Source organism: Gracilinanus agilis, chromosome 6, assembly GCF_016433145.1.
Source record: "Gracilinanus agilis isolate LMUSP501 chromosome 6, AgileGrace, whole genome shotgun sequence".
Lineage (NCBI taxonomy): Eukaryota > Metazoa > Chordata > Mammalia > Didelphimorphia > Didelphidae > Gracilinanus > Gracilinanus agilis.
The window spans coordinates 176,389,668-176,416,669 of NC_058135.1; the positions used below are offsets into that span (position 1 = coordinate 176,389,668).

At 35.7% G+C, this 27,002-nt stretch overlaps 1 protein-coding gene and 1 pseudogene across 3 annotated transcripts; one reads left to right on the plus strand and one right to left on the minus strand.

The window, feature by feature from the left end:
- Nucleotides 1-63: 63 nt before the first annotated feature.
- On the minus strand, nucleotides 64-26,970 carry LIAS (lipoic acid synthetase). Of its 3 annotated transcripts, XM_044680589.1 has the most exons (11): nucleotides 26,697-26,970; nucleotides 23,855-24,027; nucleotides 23,366-23,459; nucleotides 22,393-22,473; nucleotides 21,554-21,710; nucleotides 19,976-20,033; nucleotides 11,396-11,524; nucleotides 9,674-9,819; nucleotides 8,418-8,488; nucleotides 4,445-4,556; nucleotides 64-769 (listed from the first exon to the last, which is right to left on the minus strand). In XM_044680589.1, the coding sequence occupies exons 1-11, from the start codon at nucleotides 26,739-26,741 to the stop codon at nucleotides 717-719; spliced, it is 1,119 nt and encodes a 372-aa protein (XP_044536524.1). In that variant the 5' UTR covers nucleotides 26,742-26,970; the 3' UTR covers nucleotides 64-716. The 3 variants fall into 3 exon arrangements, with proteins under 3 accessions (XP_044536524.1, XP_044536525.1, XP_044536526.1); XM_044680590.1 differs by lacking the exon at nucleotides 11,396-11,524; XM_044680591.1 differs by lacking the exons at nucleotides 19,976-20,033; nucleotides 21,554-21,710; nucleotides 23,366-23,459.
- On the plus strand, nucleotides 14,824-17,467 carry LOC123251721 (annotated as a pseudogene).
- Nucleotides 26,971-27,002: the final 32 nt, after the last annotated feature.

Sequence of the window (27,002 nt, forward strand, 5' to 3'; positions counted from 1 at the left end):
ATCATTTTTTCTCACTTCTTACTATTTGGTTTATTTTTTTTAAATAAAAAATGTAACTTCCACTTTTCCAATTGATTAAATACTTTAATTGAACACTATTGAATATATTTAAATTAAACAGCTGGACATATATTACATATATGATATTGTTACAATCTAAGTATTTCCTGATTTACTTATTTCATCAGAGTCCTTTAAAACTCTCCCCGCAATTTAAATAACAATGTAAAATTATCTCTTTCACATATAATTCTCATATTAATGTAAAATCACCATTCAACTCTTGAAGAAACAAACCTTTTCCAAATTATTTCAGTGTTGATGGACAACTCAACAAGGTTAAGTCAACTGATCATACTCATAATTGATGATGAATATCACTTTAGAGCCTGTTTTCACAATTAAGATGTGATGATGCATTTGCAAGTCAGAAGAAAGGTCTTTTGGAAGTTCCTAATGTATTTTTAATTATGCTGTTAACATCAAATTGTTACCAAGATGGTTTATGCTTTCCTTTCAGTAAGCTGAAGTTCAAGGGGAAGATGAATAGAAATGAATCTCCAAATGACTCACTAAAAAAACACCACTATTTGAAGAATGTTAAATAAAGTTGAGGCATATTTCCATCAGATGTAATCATTTCTAATGTTAAGTATGCCTAATAACATGGGATCATTAATATCAGGGACTTTAAGATGTCTTAACAATTTATAACTTCAGATAGTTCTTGTCTTCCTTTTTTCCACTAGATTTTTCAGGAAGAATTCACCTAATGAGGGAAAATAACAACTTACATTAATATTCCAATGAAAGTAAAAATTCTATTTGAAAAAATTTTAGGCATGTAGAATTTCATTATTCAATTGCAATGATTCTCAATGGCTTAATTTATTATGTTGAGAAATTTTAACATTTGTACCTTCTTTCAAATCTCAAACTCAATTTTTCTAACAATAGAACTGCTCATTTCCTCACCTTTATCATTCTGTAAGTGCCTTTTTGCCACTATAATTAGTACTAGCCCTCAATCTCTTTCTTAGTATACTCCCTTTTAATCTGTTAGTCTTTCTAGTGTAAAAGATTTCGTAAGTCTAAAGTTATAAATTTAATTTGCCTTATGTAGGCTTTTCTAAGTTTATTTGTTACTGTTGGCAAAATTCATTTCTGAAAACAAATCTATTACATTATTAACCAGGATATGATATTTTATAAAACAGACATTTTTGTGGCTGGGTAGACACAACTGCTAAAAACTATTTAGCTCAGTCAATCCCAAGGAGAAAGGTAAAATTTGCTTCATAATGATCTCACCATTTGAACTTTTGCCTTTTCTTGGCTCTCATATTGTAATGTAATTCTTATCTTGGATCTTTTCCTTTTGCATGTTTTTCCTCCTCTTAAAAAAAATGCCTTCTCTTAAAAATTCTACATTTATAAGGCCAGCTCCCTGTCTCCCCATTCTCCTTGGTCTCATAAGGCCTGGTGATATAATCTGAATGATCCTTTAACAAACAAATGTTTCTTAAGTGCTCTCTGCAAACATAACCACAAAACCTTTTATTTTTTCCTTCAAAATTCACATCATAACTACATCAATCCCTTCCAATCACATTGCTATGAACTTGTAGATATCTGGACCCTTTCCCACATTTCTTCATGATTTGGGATCCTGGCTAAGTCTATTTCTCTACCCCTTCAGTCATTCTTTCTTTTTTTCATAAACCTTTACCTTCTGTCTTAGTATCAGTTCTAAGTCAGAAGAGTAGTAAGGATTAGGCAATTGGGGTTTAAGTGATTTAACCAGGGTCACACAGCTAAGATGTATCTGAGGCCAAATTAGAACCCAAGTCCTCCCAATTCCAGGCCTGCCTCACTATGCTACTTAGTGGCCTTCCCTTCAGTCATTCTTGAAGACTTGAAGAGTCATTCTATCAATCCTTCTATCATTCTTTCCTCATGCCCAGTGACTTCTATTCTTACTCTTTGGGTGTTCATACTTAAGGCCTCACTACCACTAAAATTGCTCAAATATCTGAAACTTTGAAATTTCTTTATCCGATTAAAATTCCTTTTATGCTTTCCCTAATTCTTAATAATTCTAATATTTGTGCTTCACTTCCATTGTAATAGTTGGACTCTATCTTTCTCCTCTATTATCCACTGTGTTCTGGCTTTACCTCCTTGCCCACCTGACCTTTACTCCAGTGTATCACTGTAATAATGCCCTGTCATCCACTACTGTATCTCTAATCTCCTTCATATTTTGCTATTCTTTCCCAACTGAGACTTAACTCTGGGTAATGCATCTCTACCTCCAAGTCCAAACTTTTGAAGAAATCACAGAACTGTGCTGAATTAAGTACAATACAAATTTATGCTATCTTATCCCAACCTGGCTGTCTGCTGTGGGCACTCTCCAATTCTCCACCACAGCCCTCAGTTCCATGCCTGCCACCTTCCTTGTCAGCAGATAATTTTGCCTTCTAACTTAACAGAAATAGATAATTAAGGTTCTCTTCACTACATAGACACCTTAAGTAGCCTCTTCTTTTCTCCCCCATTATCTTACTGAGGATTAGAAATGAGGCAAATTCTATGACCTGTAGTCAGTAAGGCTCATCACAAGCCCAACGAAGGAGAGTACAGTTTTGGGAGCACTTTAACAATCAATTAGCCTGGCAGAAAAGGGCTGAATGTCAAGTTATTAACTCATGTCATCATTTGAGGGTTAAAAAAAAAGGCCTAGGATGATCGAAACTTTAGCAGAGAAATTAAATGGCACTAAAAGGTGTATAGACTGATGTCCAATAATAGCTTTTTCTAACTTGGTTAAAAATTCAGTTTCTCTATATTAATACAGAAATGTATTGGTAGCATTCAGTGTTTAGATGTTAGAAAAATCTTGTCAAGTGCTATTTCTGTGAAGTTTAAAAAATGTAAGATGTTTCCTAATTATGGGCCTTACATATTCAAAATTATATTTAATTTTAAACTTTCTTAGTGTCACTGCATGAGGTACAATGTAATTACTTTCCAAAGTCCCATAATTTTGGCATTGCCTCATAAATGAGAGAGTCTATGTTTTCATAACTTGTGCCTGCTATTAGTTCATCATAACTCCTTTAATTTCCTGGGAGAAATCTGGATAATAGGAATATATTTTAACATTAAAATATTGAATCAGAATTATCATTCAAGTTAGAAAATGTTTGCATTTGTGCATCAAACCATAAAAACATAATTAAAAAATCATTAACAGAACTAATACTTTTTCTGGGGCAGCTGGGAAGCACATTGGATAGAGGGCCAGACCTAGAGATAGGAGGTCCTGGGTTTAAATCTGGCCTCAGACACTTCGTAGCTGTGTAGCCCCAATTGCCCAGCCCTTATCATTCTTTTGCCTTGAAATTAACACTTAGTTTTGATTCTAAGAATGTAAGGGTTTTAAAAAAAACCCAACAACATAAACAGTACTAATATTTTTTCTTCAGACATATATCTAAAAATATTTTGTACAGTGTACTTACAAAACAGACTTTTAAATCACACAAACATCAAGAGTGGCATAAACCTTTATGTTAGATCTATATAGGAATTGTTTTAACTGACCACCTTTTTAAATGGCATTATTCTCCTTAAAAAATGCTTTATCTTAGACTCTAGCTACTGCCCAAAGAAAGAACTAAATTTTAGAGAGGCATTATCTAAACCTTAAGATTCTTTTCCTCTGGCAAAATGAGATTAGAAAGGTGAATGTTCATACAGTAATGCTATCAGAATAGCATTTTTTCTCAGCTGGAACCAATGTGATTGTGAGGGCTTAGAGATGCTGTTGGCACCATTTTTAAATTAGCCCTTGCCAAAAAGACAAATGTACCTCAAGAAAATGTATTACTGAATACCATGCTAAGGAAATTTGTACTATGAAAGTGAAATGCTTATTTCCAAAAAAATATCATTTCACCTGGCCTGTAAAAGAAACAAAACACCAGAGAAAAGCAAAAAGTTCTTGGTTGAATTAGTAAACTATATTTAAGAAATAATTCCACTAAACATAACACCTGTCAAAAAAAACTCAAACAGTAGAAAAGCAGAAGAAAAACATGATCAATCACGTGGTTTGATAGGCATATGACTGGGGATTTTGACTTTAAATGAACATTCTATTGCAAATATTAATAATATGGAAATAGGTTTTGAACAATAATAATGCACAACCCAGTGGAATTGCTCATCAGCTCAGGGAGGGGGGAGGAAAGAGGAGAGGAAAAGAGCATGAATCATGTAATCATGGAAAAATATTCTAAACTAATTAATTTTAAAATCTCATACCACACCCTGTAAAACATTCTTAAAATTTTTTTAAATGTAATTGTATTTGTTGTAGAATTTGAGTTTATGTAAAGTTATGACTTAAACCAAAGAAATGTCCCTCTGTCCTTACCTGCTTTATACGAAGAGCGTACTAGTGGTCCACTGGCAGTATAATGAAATCCAAGTTCATTTCCTATTTTTTCCCAGTACTTGAACTTTTCAGGAGTAACATACTCTTCTACCTGAATGTAAGGAAATATTTCAGATCAATTTCTAGTAATTCTTTAAAATTATAACATAGGAAAATACTGTCCTTGAATTCTCCTTTTTTGTTAATCTTGACTTTATGACCCAGAGGATTGAATTTCTATGCTGGCTGGGACCTTATGGATTATTTGGTTTAACTTCTCCAAATTTCACAGATAAGAACCTAATCCCAACTAAGAACCTAGTTTCTTTTCTCTTCATCATCCAGTGCTTTCTCTGCTATGTTATACTACCTTCTATCTAAGGTCTTGCTATTCCTTCCTTAATTGGCTAGCTGTCTATCTCTGCCTTCTAGTGATTTCAAGGACTCATGTGTACCCATACTAGAGCTACAGCATGGAAACCAAAAGAGCCAATTTTGCGCTATTAGCTGAAAATCCAAAGAATGGCAAAGAAGATAATCATATCCATGTCTTATTTATTTTTTTATATTGCTTTATCTAATAGAAGGCAAAATTAAGAACTAGTGATGTGCTATGCCAAAATAATGAAAATGACAAGCAAATACCAAAGGATTATTTACAGAACTGAAGGGAAAAAATAAAGAAAAACAACAAATTCATCTGAAAGGAAAAAATAGCATGACTGGGGCCCTCTTAAAAGTGTTCTGATGTAATGGACTTCTCTCCTAGTAGCAATGCAATGATCCAGGACAATTCTGAGGAACTTAGGAGAAAGAACGCTTTCCACATCTAGAGAAGGAACTGTGAAAGTAGAAATACAGAAGAAAAACATTTTCTTGATCACACAGTTCGATGGCGATCAATTTCACCCTGTATAAGCTCCGAATTAAACAAAGGTATAAAATGCATCACAAATCGGAGAGGCACAGAAAGGAAATAACTTTCATAATTTGTCCAAATAAGGAACAATAAAAAAGCCTGCAAGAGGTAAAATGGACAATTTTGATCGTATAAAAGTGAAAAGATTTTGCTCAAACAAAATCAATACAATTAGAAAGGAAACAGTTAACTGGAAAAAAGAATCTTTATACTAAAATTTTCTACTAAAGGTCTCTTCTCTAGGATTAATAAGTAATTGATTTGTTGTTGTTTTGTTCAGTTGTTTTCCGTTCTTTCTGACTCTTTGTGACCCCATTTAGAATTTTCTTGGCAAAGGTACTGCAATGGTTTGCCATTTCCTTCTGTTCATTTGATAGATGAGAAAACTGAGGTAACAGGGTGAAATGACTTGCTCAGGGTCACACAGATTGTAGGTGTCTGAGGTCAGATCTTAATTCAGAAGAGTTAAGGCCTCCAGGCCTGGTCCTCTATATACTGTGAGACCTAGATGCTGCTGCTAGTAATTTAAGAAGAGGCATACCCTGAAAGATAAATGGTCAATACATATAAATGGGCAGTTCTTAAACTAAGGGCAAGCTCTCAACCATCATATTAAAAATGCTCCAGATTGTTAATATGAGAATTAGACCCTGAAGCAACCCTAAAGTTCTACCCCATATTCATCCAAGTTGGCAAAGAGACAGCAACAATTTTCAGAGAGGACAGGCACACTAATGCACTGCTGGTGGAGCTATAAGCATTCTGGAAGGTAACTTGGAACCATATAAACTACATATACCCTTTGACCGAGTGATACCAGTACTAGGTATATATCCCAAAGAGGTCAAAGTATCATATGCAATAAAATATGTAAAGAACACTTTTTATTGTTGCAATGTACTAGAAAATAAGAGTATGCTCATCAACTGGTATACAAATTATGGCATATGAATGAGATGAAATGTTATTGACTCATAAGAAATTATAAGATGGATAGATTCAGAGAAACATGCCAGGGTGTATATGAACTGATGCACAGCAAAATAAGCAGAACTGGGAGAACAACTTAAGTGGCCACCAGAACACTGTGAAGGAAAAAGAACTGCCACCTATGCAGTCACCAAGAAGGCCTGATGCCTTCTACCTTTTAACAGGAAGGTGATCAATAGAGGTACTGAGTGAAGCTGACATTTTCATGCTAATGTGTCACTGGTTTAGATTAGATTAGATACTTATTTCTGGAAAGGGAGGGATTTTTTTTTTCTGGTGGGGTAAGGAAACACATTATGGAAAGGAGTAGAGACTAGCAGGAAAAAAAAAAAAGGAGCATCAATGAAACACTAAAAACTCCGAAAAGAGGAGAAGGAAATAAAGACAAGCAGAATAATATAGGAATTATTGTGATAAAATGAATATGTACATCCAAAAATCTTTCTCTTATAGTCTTGGGTGTTGTTATAAAAAAAGTAAATAAATAATCTGTGTGGGTCAATGAATGCAAATTGGGTGTAAGGAAGGATAAAAGGGGATATTAGGTAATTATAGGGTGATTGGAGGAGGAATGAAGGTAAGGGAAGGTATATAGGAGATAAAGGAAATGGGATACATAGGAGAGGGCAGTTCAAACAGGTTTATTCCTAGAGGCTTGAGGCAGAGGTTACAGGGAGGAAACTAGGGCCAGTAAGAAATGTTTAGGTTTGACTGGAGAGTTTCTCTTGTTAGTTTCTCCAGTCTCTTGAGGAAGGAGTCGAGAGGGCCCCTCCCTGCTAGTCAAACTGATGGCTGGAGGAAGTCCTGGGTAGGTACTTCCTGCCAAGATGGATGCCCCCAGTTCTCTCAAGAAATAAAAGAAAAATGATTCCTTCCCCTTGAGCCCTTGTCTTAATTTTTGACACAATGATTCACCAGAGGGTTTGAATAGGTAACAAGAGGATTTATTAATACCAGGGTCAGTCAGAAGGGGAGGGAGTTCAGGGTTTTCTAATTGCTGCTAGGGAGAGGGGTGAGGGTGGGGGATGGTTTGAGGAGAGGTTTAGACAAAGAGAGTCTGGCTCTCCTAGTCAGGAAGATTTGACTGCCTTTTAAGTAAATTTTCTATCAAATCATTAAAACTAGGGGTAACTTATTTGAGGATACTCTACTAGCCTATAGAAACTAAACCCACAATGTCTAAACACCAAGCCCTCCCTTCCACCCAGAACCCAAAGGAAATTCAGGGAAGGGGAGGGATGGAGATGGGAGATCAGGGACAGGTCCAGAGAAATGAGAGAGGTTCAAATTTCCCCAAGACAAAATAAGCACAGGCCAAGGCCAAAGCAGTTAGGCCAAAGCCAACAGGTTAAGCCAAAGCAAAAGCCAGAAGGCAAAAGCCCCGTCAGTTGGAACTTCACCTCTATTTATAGCTTTAAGTTCTAACTGACTTTCTGAAGATTCTAAGATGTTTAACTGACTTTTTGTGACTGTTAGAAATTACAGAAGCAAAAGTTTCTGTTAGCCACCTTGCATTACAGTGTCAAGGTTAATACTTTCTGTTCTTCTTTATATGAGGAAATGTCTTTTTACTGATGGTATCAACTTCAAATAATGAAAAAGAATATTTCTTAAATAATTTAAAAAATGAATTAAACAGGCATAGGTCTGAGGTGCTGCCCTGGAGGTGCTGTCCTCTGTTCCTCACTTCTCTCCTACCAGGTACATAATCCTTAGGTAAGGCACTGACATGAAGTCAGGATTCAATTCCTGCCTCAGACACATTTAATCTCTCAGGGCTTTAGACTATTCCTTTGTAAAATGAAGGAGTTGGGCTTAACCTTTAAGGTCCAAATCTAAATCCCTGATCTGGAGTGGGTTTTTCTCTATTCTCTTTGCATATGCTTATTCTAATATTACAAACTTTTTTATATACCAATAGGTCATTTACATGTAAAACAAAATTAAAATGAGTCCTCTTAAATATACATAGTATATCAAATGCAGCATTTTGATTGTCTAGCTTCCAAGCTGAAGATCCAATTCAAATTACTAAGAAGCTTCCTGAAAAGGTAGATTCTATACCTTGAGATGACGCTTTGTTGGTTGCATATATTGTCCTAAAGTCAAACAGTCCACATCAGCCTCACGTAGTGCTATAAAAAGAAGCACAAATTGCCTTAGTAGATGTTATAACATTTAGGTGTAGTACTTTCTATAGAGTGCTCCAGGATGGTATAGGCTATAACTTTAAACTGGTCTATAACTCTGGTGATCAGGCTCAGATCTAGCCCTCACATAACAGACTAATCATGTTACAACAGGTTTTTCCTCTAGGTAGTATTTATGTTTTGGAGGGATGTGATTTGATCCATGATATATATGAATATAAATAATAATTATAGTTTTAAAGAGAAGAGAATTCTACTGTATAGGGATAAGACTGGCTGATTACCTGATTATATTTCAAAATAACTCAAAATACAAATGATTTTAACTAAGATAAGAATACATAAGAGAAATAAATAAAGTTACAGTTTTGCAAACTATAAACCCAAAAATTAACACTGAAAATGGACTTTTAGTACTAGAATTCAACAAAGTCCAAAGCTTTTGGATTCTCTGTGATTATTTAAGTGAAGAATGATGTTATATTCTAACTTGATTCAAGAGTAGAGAGAAAAGTAATAAAAGACTCACATTCAAGGTTTGATGGTCAATGCTCAAAAAAGTAGTAAGAAAGTAAAATTTGCTTTTTTCTTTTTGCTATTAAATTAAAACAACTGTGAAATCACCTCTCATCTATCTGACCAATATGACAGTAAAATGAAATAATAAATGTTGGAAAGGATGTCATAAAACTGGGACACATGTATTGCTGGTGGAGTTGTGAATTAATTTGACCATTCTGGGCGGCAATTTGGAATTATATCCAAAGGGCTATAAAAGAATGCATACCTTTTGATCTAGCAATACCACTACTAACTCTGTATCCTAAAGAGATAAAAAAAAAAAAAACTAAAACAGGAAACAACCTGTTTGTACAAAAATGCTGCTCTTTTTGTGGTGGAAAAGAATTGGAAACTAAAGGGATACCCTCAATTGGGAAGTTGCTGAACAAATTGTGGTGTATGATGGTTATGGAATACTATTGTGCTATAAGGTATGATGAACAGAATCATTTTCTTTTTGCTATTAATAGTGACCACTTTCTGTACATGACAGTTATATTTAGACTAAAGAAAAAGGCTGTGAATATAGCAGAACCATCAATATGGACTCTTCTCAATTACCATATAAAATAAGGAAAGTTCCCTGTTTTTTTCCTGCTGTTAACTTACCTTTCATTGTTGAATATACTTGCTCATCAGTCTCTCCTAAGCCCAACATTATGGATGTTTTGGAAATAACATTCGGCTGAACCTTCTTGGCATGTTTTAGTACTCGTAGAGATTGGTCAAAATTGGCCCGGGGATCACGTACTTGCCTTCCAAAAGATGAGTATTATCAGTGAATCAAAATCAAAGAAGTTCAAGGCTTGAAAAGACTAGAAAACTATACATTCTGTATGTTATGTGATTTAGTGGTAGCACATTTGCATAAATATTTCACTGTAAAATTAAGAAGAAAACAATGTTTTCTGTCCTGGTGTACTCATTAGGTGTTTTGATCATGGTCAAAGGGTGATGAATGGATAAAGAAGGTACCTGTCCCATTTTACCCATTTGGTACTAAAAAAACAGCAATTAGAAACTACAAAGGATAAATTTAAAAATGTAATCAAAATATGGGAGTTTGGAAAATTTAAGGAAGGCCTAGTAACCAAACAAACAAAAAAATTAAGCTAAATCTACTATTCCAAGGTTTGAGAAACTTTTATGCTCATTCTTTTTATAAAGAACACACTGACCTCTGCTGGCAGAAAGATGAACTATTCTAGGATATTCAAGGGAAAAAAATGCATGATTCTAGAATTTTCAGTGAAAAGAATGTTACTTAAGTAGAACTACTCAACTGGCACCGACTGGTGGTGGTATCTAAAAAAAGGGAGAGCTGTACTGGGCTGTGTGCCAGGCTTAAATGGTAAGGGGAAAAAAAACAACTTCTAAGCAGGATTTATATCATAAAGTTGCTAATGTAAATCAGAAAGCTTCCTAGTATTTTCATATTAAATTTGGTTAATTTGTGTGATATAAAACCAATTAACAGGAGAGAAAGAAAAACTTGATGACTTTAAAATTACAACAATTACTGGAAAAAGGCTAATTCTGAAAAGATTTCTGAATTAAATTAATTCCTACATATGTTTTTGATTTAGTTAAAATGCTGATATCAAGTTTTACAGCACTGGATAATAATGTGAATTGCTCCATAAAATCATTGCAAAATGCTTTCTCAGAATCCATGCAAATGAAAGTGTTTCCAAATGAATCCTGACTCAATGCTTAAATAATTTTTTCTAATCTCCAACACAAGTCTAAATGTGAAATAAAGGTCCAGAAATCTACACCTACTAAAAACAAACAAACAAAAAAGAGGTGTCAATTTTTTAAAAACAAAGCCCAGAAGCATCTTGAAAAGTCCTAATGGGTTTTGCAGGATTATGGCTAACTGAAGTGGTCACTCACATAAAATTGTGGTGCTTTAAAAAAACAAACCACAACATTACTTCAAAAATGAAACTATGATCTTACAAAAGAGCAGCATGACAGCCTGGGCCTTCAAAATCAGCATGCCCAATTTGGGAGTTCTTTCTCTGATGTCTACTGGCTGACTCAGGGCAAATCATCTCACATCTTAATGCCTCAGGCAACTCTCTAAAAACCATAAGAGGCAGACAAAAGGGAAAGTCGTCTTTGGTAGAGAAAGTGCTCCTTCCCAGAGCTCCCAACACTGACAAATTTAGATCCATCCTAAACAGAAAAGATTATACATAAATGTATGTGTATATATATACATATATATATATACATATATATATATGTTATATGGAGAGAGAGAGAGAGAGAGAGAGAGAGAGAGAGAGAGAGAGAGAGCGCCCATGTGTGTGTGAGTATGATCACCTTTGTAATTCTGGAACTGTTTCCACATTATGGGCATATACGTCTAATCCTGAGAGTGCAATTTTCTCAACAGCTTTAAGGTCTCCTCTGAAATCAGGGGTCAGGCATTCCACTAATATATTTGAATTCCTAGAGGGAAAATAAAAAATGATGTACAGTGAATTGCTAATAATTTTGTTGTTTGCATCCAAGATTTCTAGAATTTGTTCAATGGAATTTTTAATAATCTTTAGATCTTCAGCATTTGTTTTTAAAACAAAGTTTACATGGTTAAATAGCATACATTCAGAAAAGAGAATATGGACATATTTTTATCTTATCATATTTTATCTTATTTATTTAACTAATACTGGGTATTAGTTCCATGGCAGTAGAGCAGTAAGGGGAAGGCAGTGGGGGTTAAGTGACTTGCCCAGGTCACATAGCTAGGAAGAGTCTGAAGCCCGATTTGAACCCAGGACCTCCTATATTCACTGAGCCACTTAGCTGCCCCCTCATAACAACTTTTAAAGCCACAGTTGACAATCTGATACTTAATTACTGATGTAAAGTTCCTAGAACTTTCCCTAAGAGAGTAGTTCCAGAGAAGACTACCTCAAGTATCCATTCCTTAGGGATGTTTATTAACTGGAGAAAGAGTGTTCAATCATTATTGAATGCCTCCTCTATCCAAGGCCCCACATTTTACTGCCTCCCAAGAAAAAAGAAAGTGGAAGTGTGGTGTAGTAGAAAGAGCACTTCAGTTTAAATTCTGCCATTTCAAAGTGCCAAAAAGCAAACTCTCCAATTGGAGTAAATTCCCTGCTCTCTAAATTGTAACCTACTTTCTTGGAAGGATCAATATAATAATCCATATATGAGGAGTTCCAACAGAGAGAAGTGCAATCACTTCAAGTCTAGGATTTAGGATCATACCACAGGCTCTCTGGAAATGCAAGTCCATAAAAATAAATACTAATCCATTCTAATGTTATTATGGTACAATGAATTGTGCCTGGCACTAGAAACCATATCACCCTACCCCACTCCACCCCACCCTGCAAAATAATGGATGCTGAAGAACACAATAATTTCATCAAATGACCTTACTGAAACAAGTTGTTAATGCTACAAAATGGGAAAGAGGTAAAAGATCATCAGCACTGATGGCTATTTTACAAGTAAATATGAACAATATAAATCAATTGCCATATCAAAGGGACCGAAAAACCCCTAGAAACTACTTTAGCCAGCTAACATTTGATTTCCTTGATATAAAGGCAAAACCAGTTTAGATATAAACTCATTTGTAAAGCCATTAGCAAAAGTCAAGATTGGAGAATCATAAGCAGTATCATATTATAAAAAACACAGAAAGTTCAATAAAATAACCAATTAAGGAGATAATGCCCAGGGCATTTAAGGAAGAAAATGAAAAGACAAAAAAAAAAACAAAACAAAAGCTAGATGAAAAATGGAGAAGTTAAGTAAAGATTTTTCTAACTAGTTCTTTCCTCTATCAATAACAATGGGGCCATACATTGAAATTCTAATATTACAGTCCCTCATGTGCAGTATGAGAAAGTAGAAATGGCAATAAAGAAAACAACAATGGGAAGAACAGCTAGACTATTCTTTAAAACAATAAAATGTTTTATTTTTGTTTGGGGCCACAAAAGCAGATAATAGGCTGGATTTGGCCCACTGACTATAATTTGTTAATCTTTCCCCTAAAGGACTTAAGCTCAGGCCAAATATGCCCTCCAGAAGTATGCAGATTCCAACCTTAACATAAAGTCTGAAGTCAATACTACCACAAAAAACTATTACAGGTTCAGGAATTCTTAAGACTCAAACTGAGAAGAAGATGATGACTTCCTGGAAGAGATAAAGGAAGAGTTTTATAAAAAGCTTTAAAATGTTTTTATAAATGAAATGAGAGGGCTGATGAAAAAAAAGTTGGAAAAGAAATTAAATATGGAAGAAGGAACTGGGAAAGGAATTAACAACTTAGAAAGAGGTACAAAACTTTATTCAAACAACAAACTCCCTGAAAATTAGATTGGAACAAAGGAAATCTAATGATTCTACTAGTCAAGAAATATTAAAACAAAGTCAAAAGAATGAAAAAATAAAATTCAAGGCACCTCATAGAAAAAATAACTGATGTGGAAACCAGACTGAGGAGAGAGAATTTAAAAATCACTGAACTATTTGAAAGACATGACTAAAAAACAAGCCTAAACATCATATTTTTAAAAATCACACACACACAAAAAACTTATGGACCTCTTAGAACCAAAGGGCAAAATAGAAACAGAAAGAATTCACTGGTAACCTCCTGAAATAAGCCCTAAAATGAAAATTCCCAGAAGCATGATACCCCAAATCAGGAGCTTCTGTGTGTGTGTAAATGGAATTAGCTCATCCTCATTCATTCTTTAGACTTTAGCCACCAGGAATAATGTCACCCCACCCAACTTAGAATTAAGTGAGAAGGGGGAGGTCTGTGACCCACATGTGATAGTAAGTGACAAATTAAAAAACAAGTGACTGCCTCCCGGGCAGTCCAAAACAGGGTTGAGGCTACCATTTGTCCACATGAAACTGATGGTGGATGCAGGAAGTGATGAAAATTGCTATCTTTTAAATATAATGGTAACTTCCTATGAGGGCTTTTTTGCTCTTTGAACTTGGTGTTGAAGGAGCTCGGGTGAGACTTCAAACTGCTTCCCTTTGAATTGTCACATGGATAAGTTAGGCTGACTCTCTTTCTCCTCCCTCGGTGTTTCTAGAGGTTCTAGCCTCAAGGAGGCCTCTCTTGTTAGAGGAGGCCTTGTGGCTTGGAGCCTTCTTTAATTAACCTCTGTGCCCCCTCTGCTGGGCCTCTGAAGCCTCCCTGGCTTGGGCCTCCAGTCCAGGCCAGAGTTTCTCTCTCTCAATTTCCCTACCTTCAACCTTCCTAAGTGTAAATAAACCACCATAAAAGTCATTCTCACTTGGGTCTCTTATTTTGGAATCAAGTAATCAATCCCTGGCGACCAAACTTTAAATATCCAGTCCGACCATAATCTTCCCATTTTCCCCTTTTACACATGTCAATGAAAAAAAAAATATTCCAAGCAGTCAGAAAGAAAGAATTTAAGTTCAAAGGAGCCACAGTTAGGATCACATATCATTTAGCAGTCACAACTTAAAGGAGCATAGAGATTGGAATACAATATTCCACAGGCAAATGATATAGGCTGACACAAATAAATCCTAAAGGGGGAAAAAATGGATTTTTGATGAAATAGAGGACTTTCAGGCATTCCTGATGAAAATACCAGGCCTGTGTAGAAACTCTAACATTCAAATACAGAAGTTAGAAGGAAAATAAAAAGTGAGCACGAATGAATGATGATAAGAGACTAAACAAGAATAAACTGCTTACATTCTAACATGTCAAGATGACACGTATGTTCTCTCAGAACCCTATCATTTTCATGTCCAACTAGAAAGATGGACATGGGAGTGGTTAACTGAAAGGGAGAAGAGGATTACACTGGAGGAGAGAGAAAGGTAAAGTGAGACAAAGGATGGTAAAATCATCACATATAATCAAGATATAAAAACAGAAGTTTAATCAAGCATGGTAAAAGTGGTGTTAGAACTTGATCCTCACTCTCATCTGAAATGGTCAGTGCTTAGCATAGTACCTGGCACATAGCAGGCACTAATTGACTGAACTGATTAAAAGAGGAAAGACTTTCTGAATAATGCAATGACCAACCATGATTCAGAGGCCTAGGGAAGAAATATGCTATTCACATTGTGATGGAATTCAGCATGCAGGTTGAGGTATTTTTTTGGATGTGAACAATGTGGTAATTTGTTTTGCTTACTTACATGTTTGCATTTATTTTTCTTTTTCAATAGAGGTGGGAGGTGAGAAGGATTTTTGTTGAATGAAAAAATTTTAAATTAAAAAAAACTAAAATAACATCTGTATCACTTTTTCAGATCTTTCTTTTCCCAAATTCTTTTCTTTCTCTGTTATCTTACACCAGAATTATCAAACTCAATGCCAATATACTGCCATCTTATTCTTGAGACAACATTTCAGTTTCAAACATGCAGATTAAATATAAGAGTTGCTAATATTCCTGTTCCTATCACATTAATTCCAAGCAGTACTACATTTATTATAAAACTAAAATGAAATTAGAATAGTAATGAATGACATATCATTTGTGAACATTTGAGATCATCCAGCAGAGAATGGATGACCATTTGGGTGGATGCACCAGCTACCTTTAAATGCTGTAGAGGTCATTCCTGGTCAGGTACATATTGGTCATTACTATACAACTTTAATATTAATCTGTACCCCTTTTGGGTACTCCAAAACAACCTTTTCGATTTTAAAGGAAAAGAAAAACTTTAATTTTAAGAGTAAAGCTACAAACTTGCTTCTTTCCCTGGCTGGAGTAGGGTGGAGACAGGTTCTTTGTTTATCTGTACCCAAGCCTCTTAGGGAATGAAGCAGCTAAGTAAGATAAGCAGTGAGGCAGAGAAAAGTGGACATGTGTGCTATGTGGCCATTCCAAAACCTGCGTGGACTCCTGGAATCTAGAAGACTGAGGTGGGAGTCCTCCAATCAAAGAGGCTTTGGAAAGGGATGTCAAGAAGGGCATTAACTGGAATAGGGAGAGGAGTAGCTCTCTTTCCCTGGAATCCAGGACTGAGGAGGTGTGAGGTCTGGCTTGGAGCTACAGCTAGCTCCAGGTGGGAGATGGCTAACAGAGCAGCTGACCACAACAGGCTGGTGCTTTTTCTTTCTCTAGCCCCTTTTTATTATTTAATAAATAACTAGAAATAAATTAAGATACAGTCTCCAGAGAATTTTAATCATAATAGTACTAAGTGCCCTCTAACCTCTGAAGACCCACTGGACTCTCAGATATCATTCTGTGCCAAAGTATGACTCACTACAACAAGATAGGAAGAAAAGACAGTCATCAGAATAAATCCAAATTTCCAAATCTACTGGTTTTTAATTTCATTTTTATAAATAATCCTAAACATACTCAATCCAATGATTAAAAACAGACCTAAAGTTATTCTAAGACCAATCTTGCCTAGTCACAAACTTTGGGATAAATATAAATATGGATCACCTCCTCTATATCTGCTCAGTTTGTCGATATGTTTTATATATAGGTCAAGACTTTTTGTCCAAATATTTCTCCTTGTCAGATTCCTTCCATGTATCATTCTATGTGCATAATGTACCCTTTCTACTCCTTAGACATACTTAATACTCTTAAGCAAGCTCTTCTCCAGGTAGAGAAGAGACTTAGGGATTACAAAGTAATGAATAGTAATTAAAATGATCAGTAACTTTAGTGAAAACATGGAAACAGTTCAGTCAGGCAGAGACGGAGATGCTTCTGAAAAAACAACACGACGGCCACCCAAGGAGAACCCCAAGTGCAGTTCAAACTTGTATTAGTTGGTGATGGACTTACTGGAAAAACTACATTTATAAAACACTTGACTGGTGAATCTGAGAAGTATGTAGCCACCTTGGGTGGTGAGGTCCATCCCCTTGTGTTCCATACTAACACAAGTCCTATTAAATTCAATGTATGGGATACAGCTGGCCAAGAGAAATTTTGTGGTCTGAGAGATGGTTATTATATCCAAGTTCAGTGTGCCATTATAATGTTTGATGTAACATCAAGAGTTACTTACAAGAATGTACCAGACTGGCATAGAGATCTGGTATGAGTATGTGAAAATATCCCTACAGTGTTGTGTGGCAACAAAATGGATATTAAGGACAGAAAAGTCAAGGTGAAATCAATTGTCTTCCATAAGAAGAAGAATCTCTAGTACTATGTCATTTCAGCCAAAAGTAACTACAACTTTGATAAGTCTTTCCTTTGGCTTGCTAGAAAACTTATTGGAGACCCTAATTTGGAGTTTGTTGCCATGCCTGCTCTTGCACCTCCAGAGGTTGTCATAGACCCAGCACTGGTAGCACAGTATGAGCAAGACTTACAGATTTCTCAGACAACTGCACTCACTGATGAAGATGATGACCTGTAAGGGAATGAAGCTAAAGCCCAGTGTCAGAGGTCTAGTTTTATAGGCAACTGTCCTGTGATGGCAGTAGTATAGCATGTTTGCCCCTTTACTATATAGCTGAGCAGAACATGTGCTTAATCTTTGGGATGCTGAAGGAGATGAATGGGTTTTGGAGTGAATGTGGCAGTTTAAAAAATATAATTCCTATTTTGGACCTGCCTATTTAGCTGATTTGGACTGTAATTACATCCCCTTGAGTTTCAAATATAAGACTGCTGCAGTAACATTACATTATTCAGTGATGAATCTTTTTTGTTACTGTCATCTCATTCCTTTTTTCATTTAGATCATAATAAAGTTGTATTTCAAATATCTAAGCAAGTGAGCTCTTCTCCCTTGTTTTACATTTTAAAACCTGTTTTGTATGGTGTATGGCAGATAAATACCATGTTACTATTTAAATGGCCTTTACGTTTTTATAACTAGTTGTTTTTAAACATCATTATCAGTTAAGACACATTTGAGTCATACATTTCACAAACTAAATAGGTGCTGTACAGGTTAAAAAAAACTTTGTGCTACTGTTAGATGATTGGTCAGAACTTGGTAACATAAAGTTAAAAAGTGTAAGCATATTTTATTTAGACAGTAAAGATTTTCACAGTAGCTAGTGTACCTAAGGTGGCTTTTGGAAGGATAAAGTTGAAGAATAAAATAATCACATGAACATTGTATCTTTTTCCTGTGTATGAACTGTCAATAGAATAGAATTGAATTTATATGGATTGATTATCAATTAAATAAAGCTTTTTAAAGACTATAATGCTTAGCATACATGGGAACGGTAACCATACTTTGAAAGGGTGGCTTAAAGTGATTATGAAATAAGCTAGACCGATAACTTCAACTTTGATAAGTTTTTTTTTTTTTTAAACTCTTACCTTCTGTCTTGGAGTCAATACTGTGTATTGGCTCCAAGGCAGAAGAGTGGTAAGGGTAGGCAATGGGGGTCAAGTGACTTGCCCAGGGTCACACAGCTGAGAAGTGGCTAAGGCCAGATTTGAACCTAGGACCTCCCATTTCTAGGCCTGACTCTCATTCCACTGAGCTACCCAGCTGCCCCCAACTTTGATAAGTTTTAAATCCACTGTAGGCAAAGTATTCTTTTTGGGAAAGAAGCACTAATCAGATAACTGCTAGGATGACCACCATCAGACTAGTGAGAAAATTGACTATTTTCAGTAATGCCAATCTAAATTGAAGTCTTGGAATGAGTTCTGTATTTTGGGTTTTATAATAAAAGTGAAGCATTTAAAAAAAACACCCCCAAAAAAACCCAAGGAAACAAGTGTGCATTCTTCAACTGGGAAACTATTGAACTGAAGCTAAGTGACAAAGACATCATGAATTGCCATTAGACATGATGAATATGAGGAATTCAGAGAAACCAAGGAAGATATTTGAAATAGTACAGAGGGGAAGTGAGGTGGCTCAGTGGATTGAGAGCCAGGCCCAGAGACTGGAGGTCTTGGGTTCAAATCTAACCTCAGACACTAGGTATGTGACAAGTCACTTAACTCATCACCTATGTATAAATGGAATTAGCTCAAGCCCATTTATGAAAACTCTAGCCACCAGAGATAATGTCATCCCCACCTCCCTTAGTGGGGAGGGGAGATGAGTTACCCACATATGACAATAAGTAACAAATCAAGAACAAGGGCCTGCCCTTTGGGCAGAGTTTTAACTATGAATGGGCTTGAGCTAATTCCATTTACACACCTAGCTCTTAGCACTCTTCTGCCTTGGTACCAATACATGTACTGATTCTAAGATGGAAATTAAGGGTTAAAAAAATAGTACAGAGAGAAGTAAATAGAACCAAGAAAGGAATATATACCCAAATGACGCAAGAACATGACTCCAGAACAGTGAGAATGAAACCTATCTTCTTTCTCAGTCAATGTTCCAGTCTGCTTTGCTTAACTATGGTTCTTTATTAAAAGAGGTTTTATTGGGGAGAAGTGAGTGGTACTAGGAAATGATAGCAATGTTGAAATTCCCTAAAAACTTAAATAAACATTTAAGAAAAAGGGAAAAAAATCATCCACAATATGAGATTAAGAAGTTCTGGGTACACCTCTATCCTTTCAATATCACAGATATCAACTATCATGCCTCTCACAAAATATCCCTTGGCATTTCTCCAAGGAAGAAGTTTAGATGTTATGAGACATTAATATTACTCTCTTGAGGGATGTAGACTGTAAGCTTGTGTATATGGATAAAAGTCAAGTGAGATTTAATATATTTTGAAAAATGCAACTATTAACCTTACACTGGTAACATATAAACTCCCAGAGAACAATTAACTCAAATGTTAATATACTCACATGGTTCAGTTGTCAAATAGGAGTCCTAACTACATATAGCATAAAAAATGCTTTAAGCTTTTATTAAGATCAAATTTTTAGCTTTCGAATTTCTTGAAAGTTCTGAAATCATGAAATAAAATGAGAAAACACTCACCTTTCTTTTAAATATGAAACTGTCTTTGCAAAGTGTTCAGCTCCCCCATCTGGTAGATCTAGAAACAAAAGAATCCATTGCTGAAGAAGATGCATCATGTTGTAGCAGCCAAAGAAGCTCAATTATGGAAGACTATTGAGAAACTATTAACACCCACATGTTCAGTTTGGTTTATAGAAAGATTTGGGTCAAAGGACTAGCTCTGTTACAATATGATCTTGAATAAGACAGCCAATCAACTTCTCTACTCCTGTTCTTTTAACTATAAAATAGGGAAAAAGTTATCTTCACCCCTCAACTCATTAGGTAGGTAAAATAACTTACAAAGAAGAAAATAAAGGACAAAAGATTTAAAAGCTGAAAGGTCCTTAGATACCTCTGGGCCCAATTCTTATTTTACAGATAAAAAAATTGAAGTATAAAGACATTTAAGTGCACAGGGTCAGTCAATAAATGGCTAAGTTTTTATCAAGCATCTACTACCATGCCTGGGCACCGGGGATACAAATACGAAAAGAAACAATCCCTTTTTGGAAGGAGTATGCATTCTAACAGAGGAGACAAGTAGCATATATGAAATATATACAGCATGAATACAGTTAATAATGCAAATATATAAAAAGTAGTTAAATACAAAGTAGTTTGGGAAGGTCACAAGTGATTGAGGGAATAAGGAAATGCTTCATGATGAAAATAGTACCTAATCCATGTATGAAAGGAAGAGAGGGACAATAGCTAAGGAGGGAGTCCATTCCAAGCAAAGGGGGTGGTCAGGATAAAGGAAGGGAAATGTGTAATGAAATATCTTCAGAATTGAACAGAGAAGCTAATTTACCTGGATCGAAAAGAATGGGAAGAGAAGTAATGTCTAGTGATGCTGGAAAGAAAGGTTGAAGCCAGATTATATAGGCCTTTAATAGCTAAACAGATGAATTTCTATTTTATCCTAGAGACAATAGGAGGCTACAGGAGTTAAATGAGTAGGAGAATCACACGGTAAGATCTGTGTCTAAGAAAAAACGTCTTTGGCAATAATGTGCAGGATTGACCAGAACAGGAAAAGAAGCAGGGGAGACCAATTAGGAGGCTATTGCAATAATCTAGGTAAAAGAGAGTTTTGAAATGAACTAAGGTAGTATCTAATAGAGAAATCTGAGAGATGATGTGAAAGTATAAACAAGACAACAAAGGATTGGATAAGTGGGGTAAGGAAGAGAAAGGAGTTGAGGATAATGCCAAGGTAATGAACTTGGTAATGAATTGTCTTTGGAAACCCATAAAAAAAAAAAGGTCCCAATAAGCAGTAAGGGGCCACCTCTCTTCCAGAGACTGGGAAATAGGAATAGAAAGTGATATCAATGGGTTTTGAGATGAAAAGAATAGTAGAAGAGAGTTCCATCAAATATAATTATACAATATAGCCCCATACCTTATAATTAGGGAAAGTAGATTTAAATATACTAAAAATTAAACAATCACAAGCCCTAAGTAATAGTTCAATACAACAATGGGGTTGTGCTTCATTACTGTATTAGCTTATGTAAAAAAGTGATTATTGTTATTATTATTATTACTAACCATCTCGGTCCACTGATGTTAGCACAACATAATCAAGACCCCACTCTGCAATCGCTTTTGCTGTATTGTAGGGCTCATTAGAATCCAATGGAGGTGGTTTTCTTGCAGTCTTAACAGAACAAAATCTGCAACCTCTTGTACAAGTGTCTCCCATCAACTAGAATGAAAATGTTATAATTTAAATTATCACATTAACTTAGCACCAAACTCACAAATAGTTACTGAGTGCTTCCTTTTGTATTAGGTACAGGACAGATAAAGGATAAGACATAGCCCCAATCCTTAGGGGTAGCTAGGTGGTTCAATAGATAAAGAGGCAGGCCTGGAATGAGAAAGATTCAAATCTGGTCTGGCATTTATTAGCTATGTGACCCTGGGCAAATCACGTAACCGTGTTTGCCTCAGTTTTTTTATCTATAAAATGACCTAGAGAAGGAAATGGCAAATCACTCCAGTATTTCTGTCAAGGAAACTCCAAATGGGGTCACAAAGAGTCAGACACAACTGAAATTGACTCAACAACAACCACCCTATCCTTATGGAGGATTGAAAACTATTTACAATCTATCTGGAGAAGATTAAAAATAAACATGCTAAAAATCAAACAATAAAAAACTTAGTAGTTCAAGACAACACTATAAGTCACAAAGTAATATATTTGCAAAATGGAAAGAACAGATAGTAAATGTTGCATAAATTCTACAATGAGAGAAACCTCTAAAATGAAATTAAAGGCCTAAACAATGGCTACCTTATTTTAGTCTGTATAGCTCTGCAGAAGTCAAAGAATGTGTTTTCCTTCTCAGACAAAGACTTTAAGAGAATAAGACCAGGCTCACCATAATAGTGGCAGTAGCTGTAGCATACTCTCCTCCTCCCCAGCACTCCCCAATATTGGGGCACCGTGCTTCTTCACATACCTTTAATCAGAAAATGACTGATGGTAAACAGTAAGCTAAAATTGTTCATCAAACAAATATCTAGTGATTATAAATTCTGATGTGACAATAATAAACTTTAACAATAGCAATTTTCCCAAGAGTAGAACAATTACTTCAGACCTAAATTCCAATTCATCCCATCAAATGTGAAATAATTGTAACTTTACATGTATTCTTTTTTTAGTTGTATTTTTCCCCATTGCATATAGAAACAATTTTTAACATTCATTTTCTGACACTTTGCAATACAAATTTTCTCCCTTCCCTCTCCAAGACAGCAAGCAATATATACATGTGCTATCATACAATACATATATATATATATATATATATACACGTACATGTATATATATATATATATTCTTAATATTGAGTAAATAACTATGGAAGATTTATGGGAAAACATGACAAGAATTGCACAGGATGAGAATGTGTGCAAACTGCAAATATACAAACTGAAGCAAGAGAAGTAATACCTACATCAATGAAATCATGGATCCACTGAAGGAGAGATCCCTTGGGGCTCAGTTTTGAATGGAAAGATTTTAAATTTATTTTCATTCTACACAGCAAGACAAAATTAAAATTCCTAAAACCTAGGAAAGGCACATTGGCAAAGTAGACAGTAGAGTCCTGGATTCAAATATTGCCTAGGGAAAGCAGGTTAGATTACTTAGAGGAAAACTCGAGGGAAGCTATGGACAAGAATGGCATAGGACGGGTAGGTAAGGATGAATTGTGATATGCAATATTGAAGAGAGCACTTATAACAATGAAATCACAGGCCTATCAGTGTTTTGGTGTATTAGTGTGCTGCTAAGGAAAATAATACTTTTTTTAGGAGAAGCTAAAACTGATATTACATACTTACTGTATGGAGATTTAAATTTCGCAAAGTGTTTTTCAGCTTATTGTAGTTTTTTCCAACAGGAATCTCTGTTTTTAGCCATGGTGGCAAACGTAACCTAAGTATAATGCCAAATATAACTATTAGGAAATATAACTCTCAATAGATACCATTGTTATTGAATTGCTTTGCTGTTTTATAATTCCAAGATAAGGAAAATTTTCTTTCACCCTAGAAGCACCTCTTCTACATAATTGTTGACTCACCTATAATAAAGAAGGAAAACCAGAAAATGAGATTCATATTTGCTCAAAACCAATCTGGAAATCATAATTAATGAATCTGACACTATTACTGCTTCTGAAAGATTTAGGCTTCTTAAAAGGTTTGTAATAAAAAAGATCTCAGTCTAGACCTAATAAAACTTATTTTAAAAATACAGCATTCAACATTAAAAATCACAAAGTATTATGGAATACAAAAGACATTCAGACTGCTTGAAATTATAATTACCTCTCTCCTTTTTGTCGTTTCAAATTTCCTTTATATTCAGCCCAGGTGCTCTTGTCTGAAAGGTCACCAGATAAAAAATCTTGAAGGTCTGGTCCATTCTGCAGAAACTCTTTCTTTTTGTCTGGTAAAGAACTTAATGTTTTGTATTGGCTACACAAATAGTTTCCAAGTACCTAGGAAAGGTTAACTGTATTATTATTACACAAACCAGTTCACTGATTTTAATTTACCTAATATTAAGTGATCCTAGTAATAGATTTTATCTACTATCCAAGGACCAGAATAGAAATTGTTTAGCAAAATAAGTTTATCTCTATTCTCTGGTAGCTTAAAAGCACACATGGACTATAAACAACTAAAAGAGGCAAAATTGGTTGCTTATTGCTTCAATCCCAGGACCAATTAAAGTGTGACACATATTAATTTATATCTTAAAATGAAGAGCATTATGTATTCATTAAAGCAAGTTCTTGCTACTTACAAACATTTTGGCCTACTTGAAACTCTTGTATTAATTTATATATTGAAAGTAACAATATTATATATATATATATTTCACAATCAGAATTTTCTTTGTTCATATTCATTTTGGTGAGTGTATACGAGTTTCTATTATATTGTTAAAGTTGGTCTTCATTATGTAAGAGATATGAATCAAATGCTGCCAAATGCAAAATTTCAGAATTTTGAAGAACCTTACTGGTCACCTCATCCAACTCATTCCTAAAATAGAATCTCTTCTTTCAGACAGATGCTTTTTTGATTCTGTGATGTGAAATTGCTGTAATATGTGTGTGAAATAACTTTTAAAGTTGTTATATACTAGTTATCTATCTAAATAAGCTATTTTTCTCTATTTGGGATTAATGGCAAGAGTGCATTTTATAAATTGGAAACCTGATACTAACACCAATTTGTACAAGCTAGTACACATTTGTCATTCTTATATATCAACATATTATTACTGTCTGGGATGGAATTATATTTTGAGCATAGTAAATATTCACCAATAATTCCACCTGAGACAACTGTATAAACTGTGGACAAGTAATTTCATCCCTTTCACCATTATTTTCCTTGTCTGCATAATGGGGATATTTCTATGTGTAGCACTTGCCTCACAAGATTGTTTAGAGGTTTCAACCATTAAGGAAAAGGGGGACAAAAATGAAGCAGTACTTGCTCTCAAAGAACTTACATTCTTTTGGGGGGGAAATAAAATATAAACGAGTCATTACAAACTAAGTGCCAAACTAGCAACTGAGATTATCAAGAAAAGTCTCTTTTAGAAAGTACCTTTTGGGGGCAGCTAGGTGGCTCAGTAAATTGAGAGCCAGGCCTAGAGACAGGAGGTGCTAGGTTCAAATCTGGCCTCAGACACTTTCCAGCTGTGTGACCCTGGGCAAGTCATTTAACCCCCATTGCCCAGCCCTTAACATTCTTCTGCCTTGGAGCCAATACACAGCATTGATTCTATGACAGAAGCTAAGGGTTTTTATTTTTTAAAAAAAGGGGGGGGGCCTCTTAAGATTTGAAGAAAGCTGGGGATACTAAGAAGTATCTTAGGGGTTCTTAATGTGGGACCTACAAACTTGTCTTTAAAAAATATTTTTGGGGGGCAGCTGGGTAGCTCAGTGGATTGAGAGCCAGGCCTGGAGATGGGAGGTCCTAGGTTCAAATCCAGACTCAGACACTTCCCAGCTGTGTGACCCTGGGCAAGTCACTTGACCCCCATTGCCTACCCTTACCACTCTTCCACCTAGGAGCCAATACACAGAAGTTAAGGGTTTAAAAAAAATAAACAAATAAAATAAAAAAAAACATTTGGGGGGCTGCTAGAAAGCACAGCAGATGGAGCACCCAGTCTGAAGTTGGGAGGACCTGGGTTCAAATCTGACCACAGACACATCCTAGATGTGTGACCTTGGGCAAGTCATTTAACTCCAACTGCCTAGCCCTTATTGACCTATACTCTGTATCCATTTTAGGACAGAAAGTAAAGATTTTTAAAATATCTATAACCATTTTAGTGGTTTCCTTTGTGATTGAATTTTACTTTATGCATTTAAAAACATAATTCCAAGAAATCCATAAGCTTCATCAAGCTACCAAAGGGGTCCTTGAAAAAAGATTAAAAAATCCCAAAGGTAAAAAGATAAGGATAGAGTGAATTCCAGTCATGAGATAGTAGAGAGTTTATATTCCATCCTGGAGGTTATAGGAAACCACTGGATCTCTTAGAACAGGGGAGTAATACGGCCAGATTTAAAACGCTTGGCATACTGATTTTAATTATCAATATTTATAAAAACGCCTGCCTTTTCTATCTTACTGGGCTGCTGAGATAAATAAGGGTCTTTTCCTAATTCTACTTCTTAGCATCAACCTACTCTGCTTAATAATTTTGCATATATACTTTGTTTATGTATCAGTGCACAAATTGTATTTACACACACACCCTCAGTAGAATGTTTTCTTCCTCTTTTTATATTTATGTATCTAGTGGAGCCCCTAGCACTTGGACATCACTTAATAACTGTTGACTGAAAAAATGCTCTTGGAAAACCTAAAATATTACACAAGTGAGACTTAGAACCATTATTATGGTTGCTGTTTTTTCATCTTTTATAGATCTGTTTTTGTTGCTCCTGCACGTCTCTTGCATGTCCCCAGATTGAAGTGAAGGACGTGACTTGGCCCTGGGTCGGGTTGACAGCGCAAGTCTGGAGGGTTAGGGTCAGCAGTGGGGCGGGGACAGTAGAAGGGACATATAAAAAGTCTGGCAGAGTCAGCCTCCGACCGCACCCGCCCGCCCTGGCGGCCTCTGGGGTCCTTCACTCACCCGGGACCCCAGGACGCGGGAGACCCCGCCGCAGCGGAGAGACATCCCGGGAAAGGAGGCTCACGGTCCCGGGTGGAAGAGGACCTTCTCCGCTCGGTCTGTCACGCGGCGCGGGAAGTGGCGAGAAGCCGGAAGTGTTCTCAAACTTCTTTCCATGGATGGCTATCGTCGCAAGAGAAATACGTTAACGAGGGAGGGGAGATGTGAGAAAACGGACAACGCTGTGTGAAAGATCGCGATTTGGAAGGTCATTAGGGATTGGTTGTTCTACTATGGCGAGCAGTTATGACGCAAGACGCAGATGAC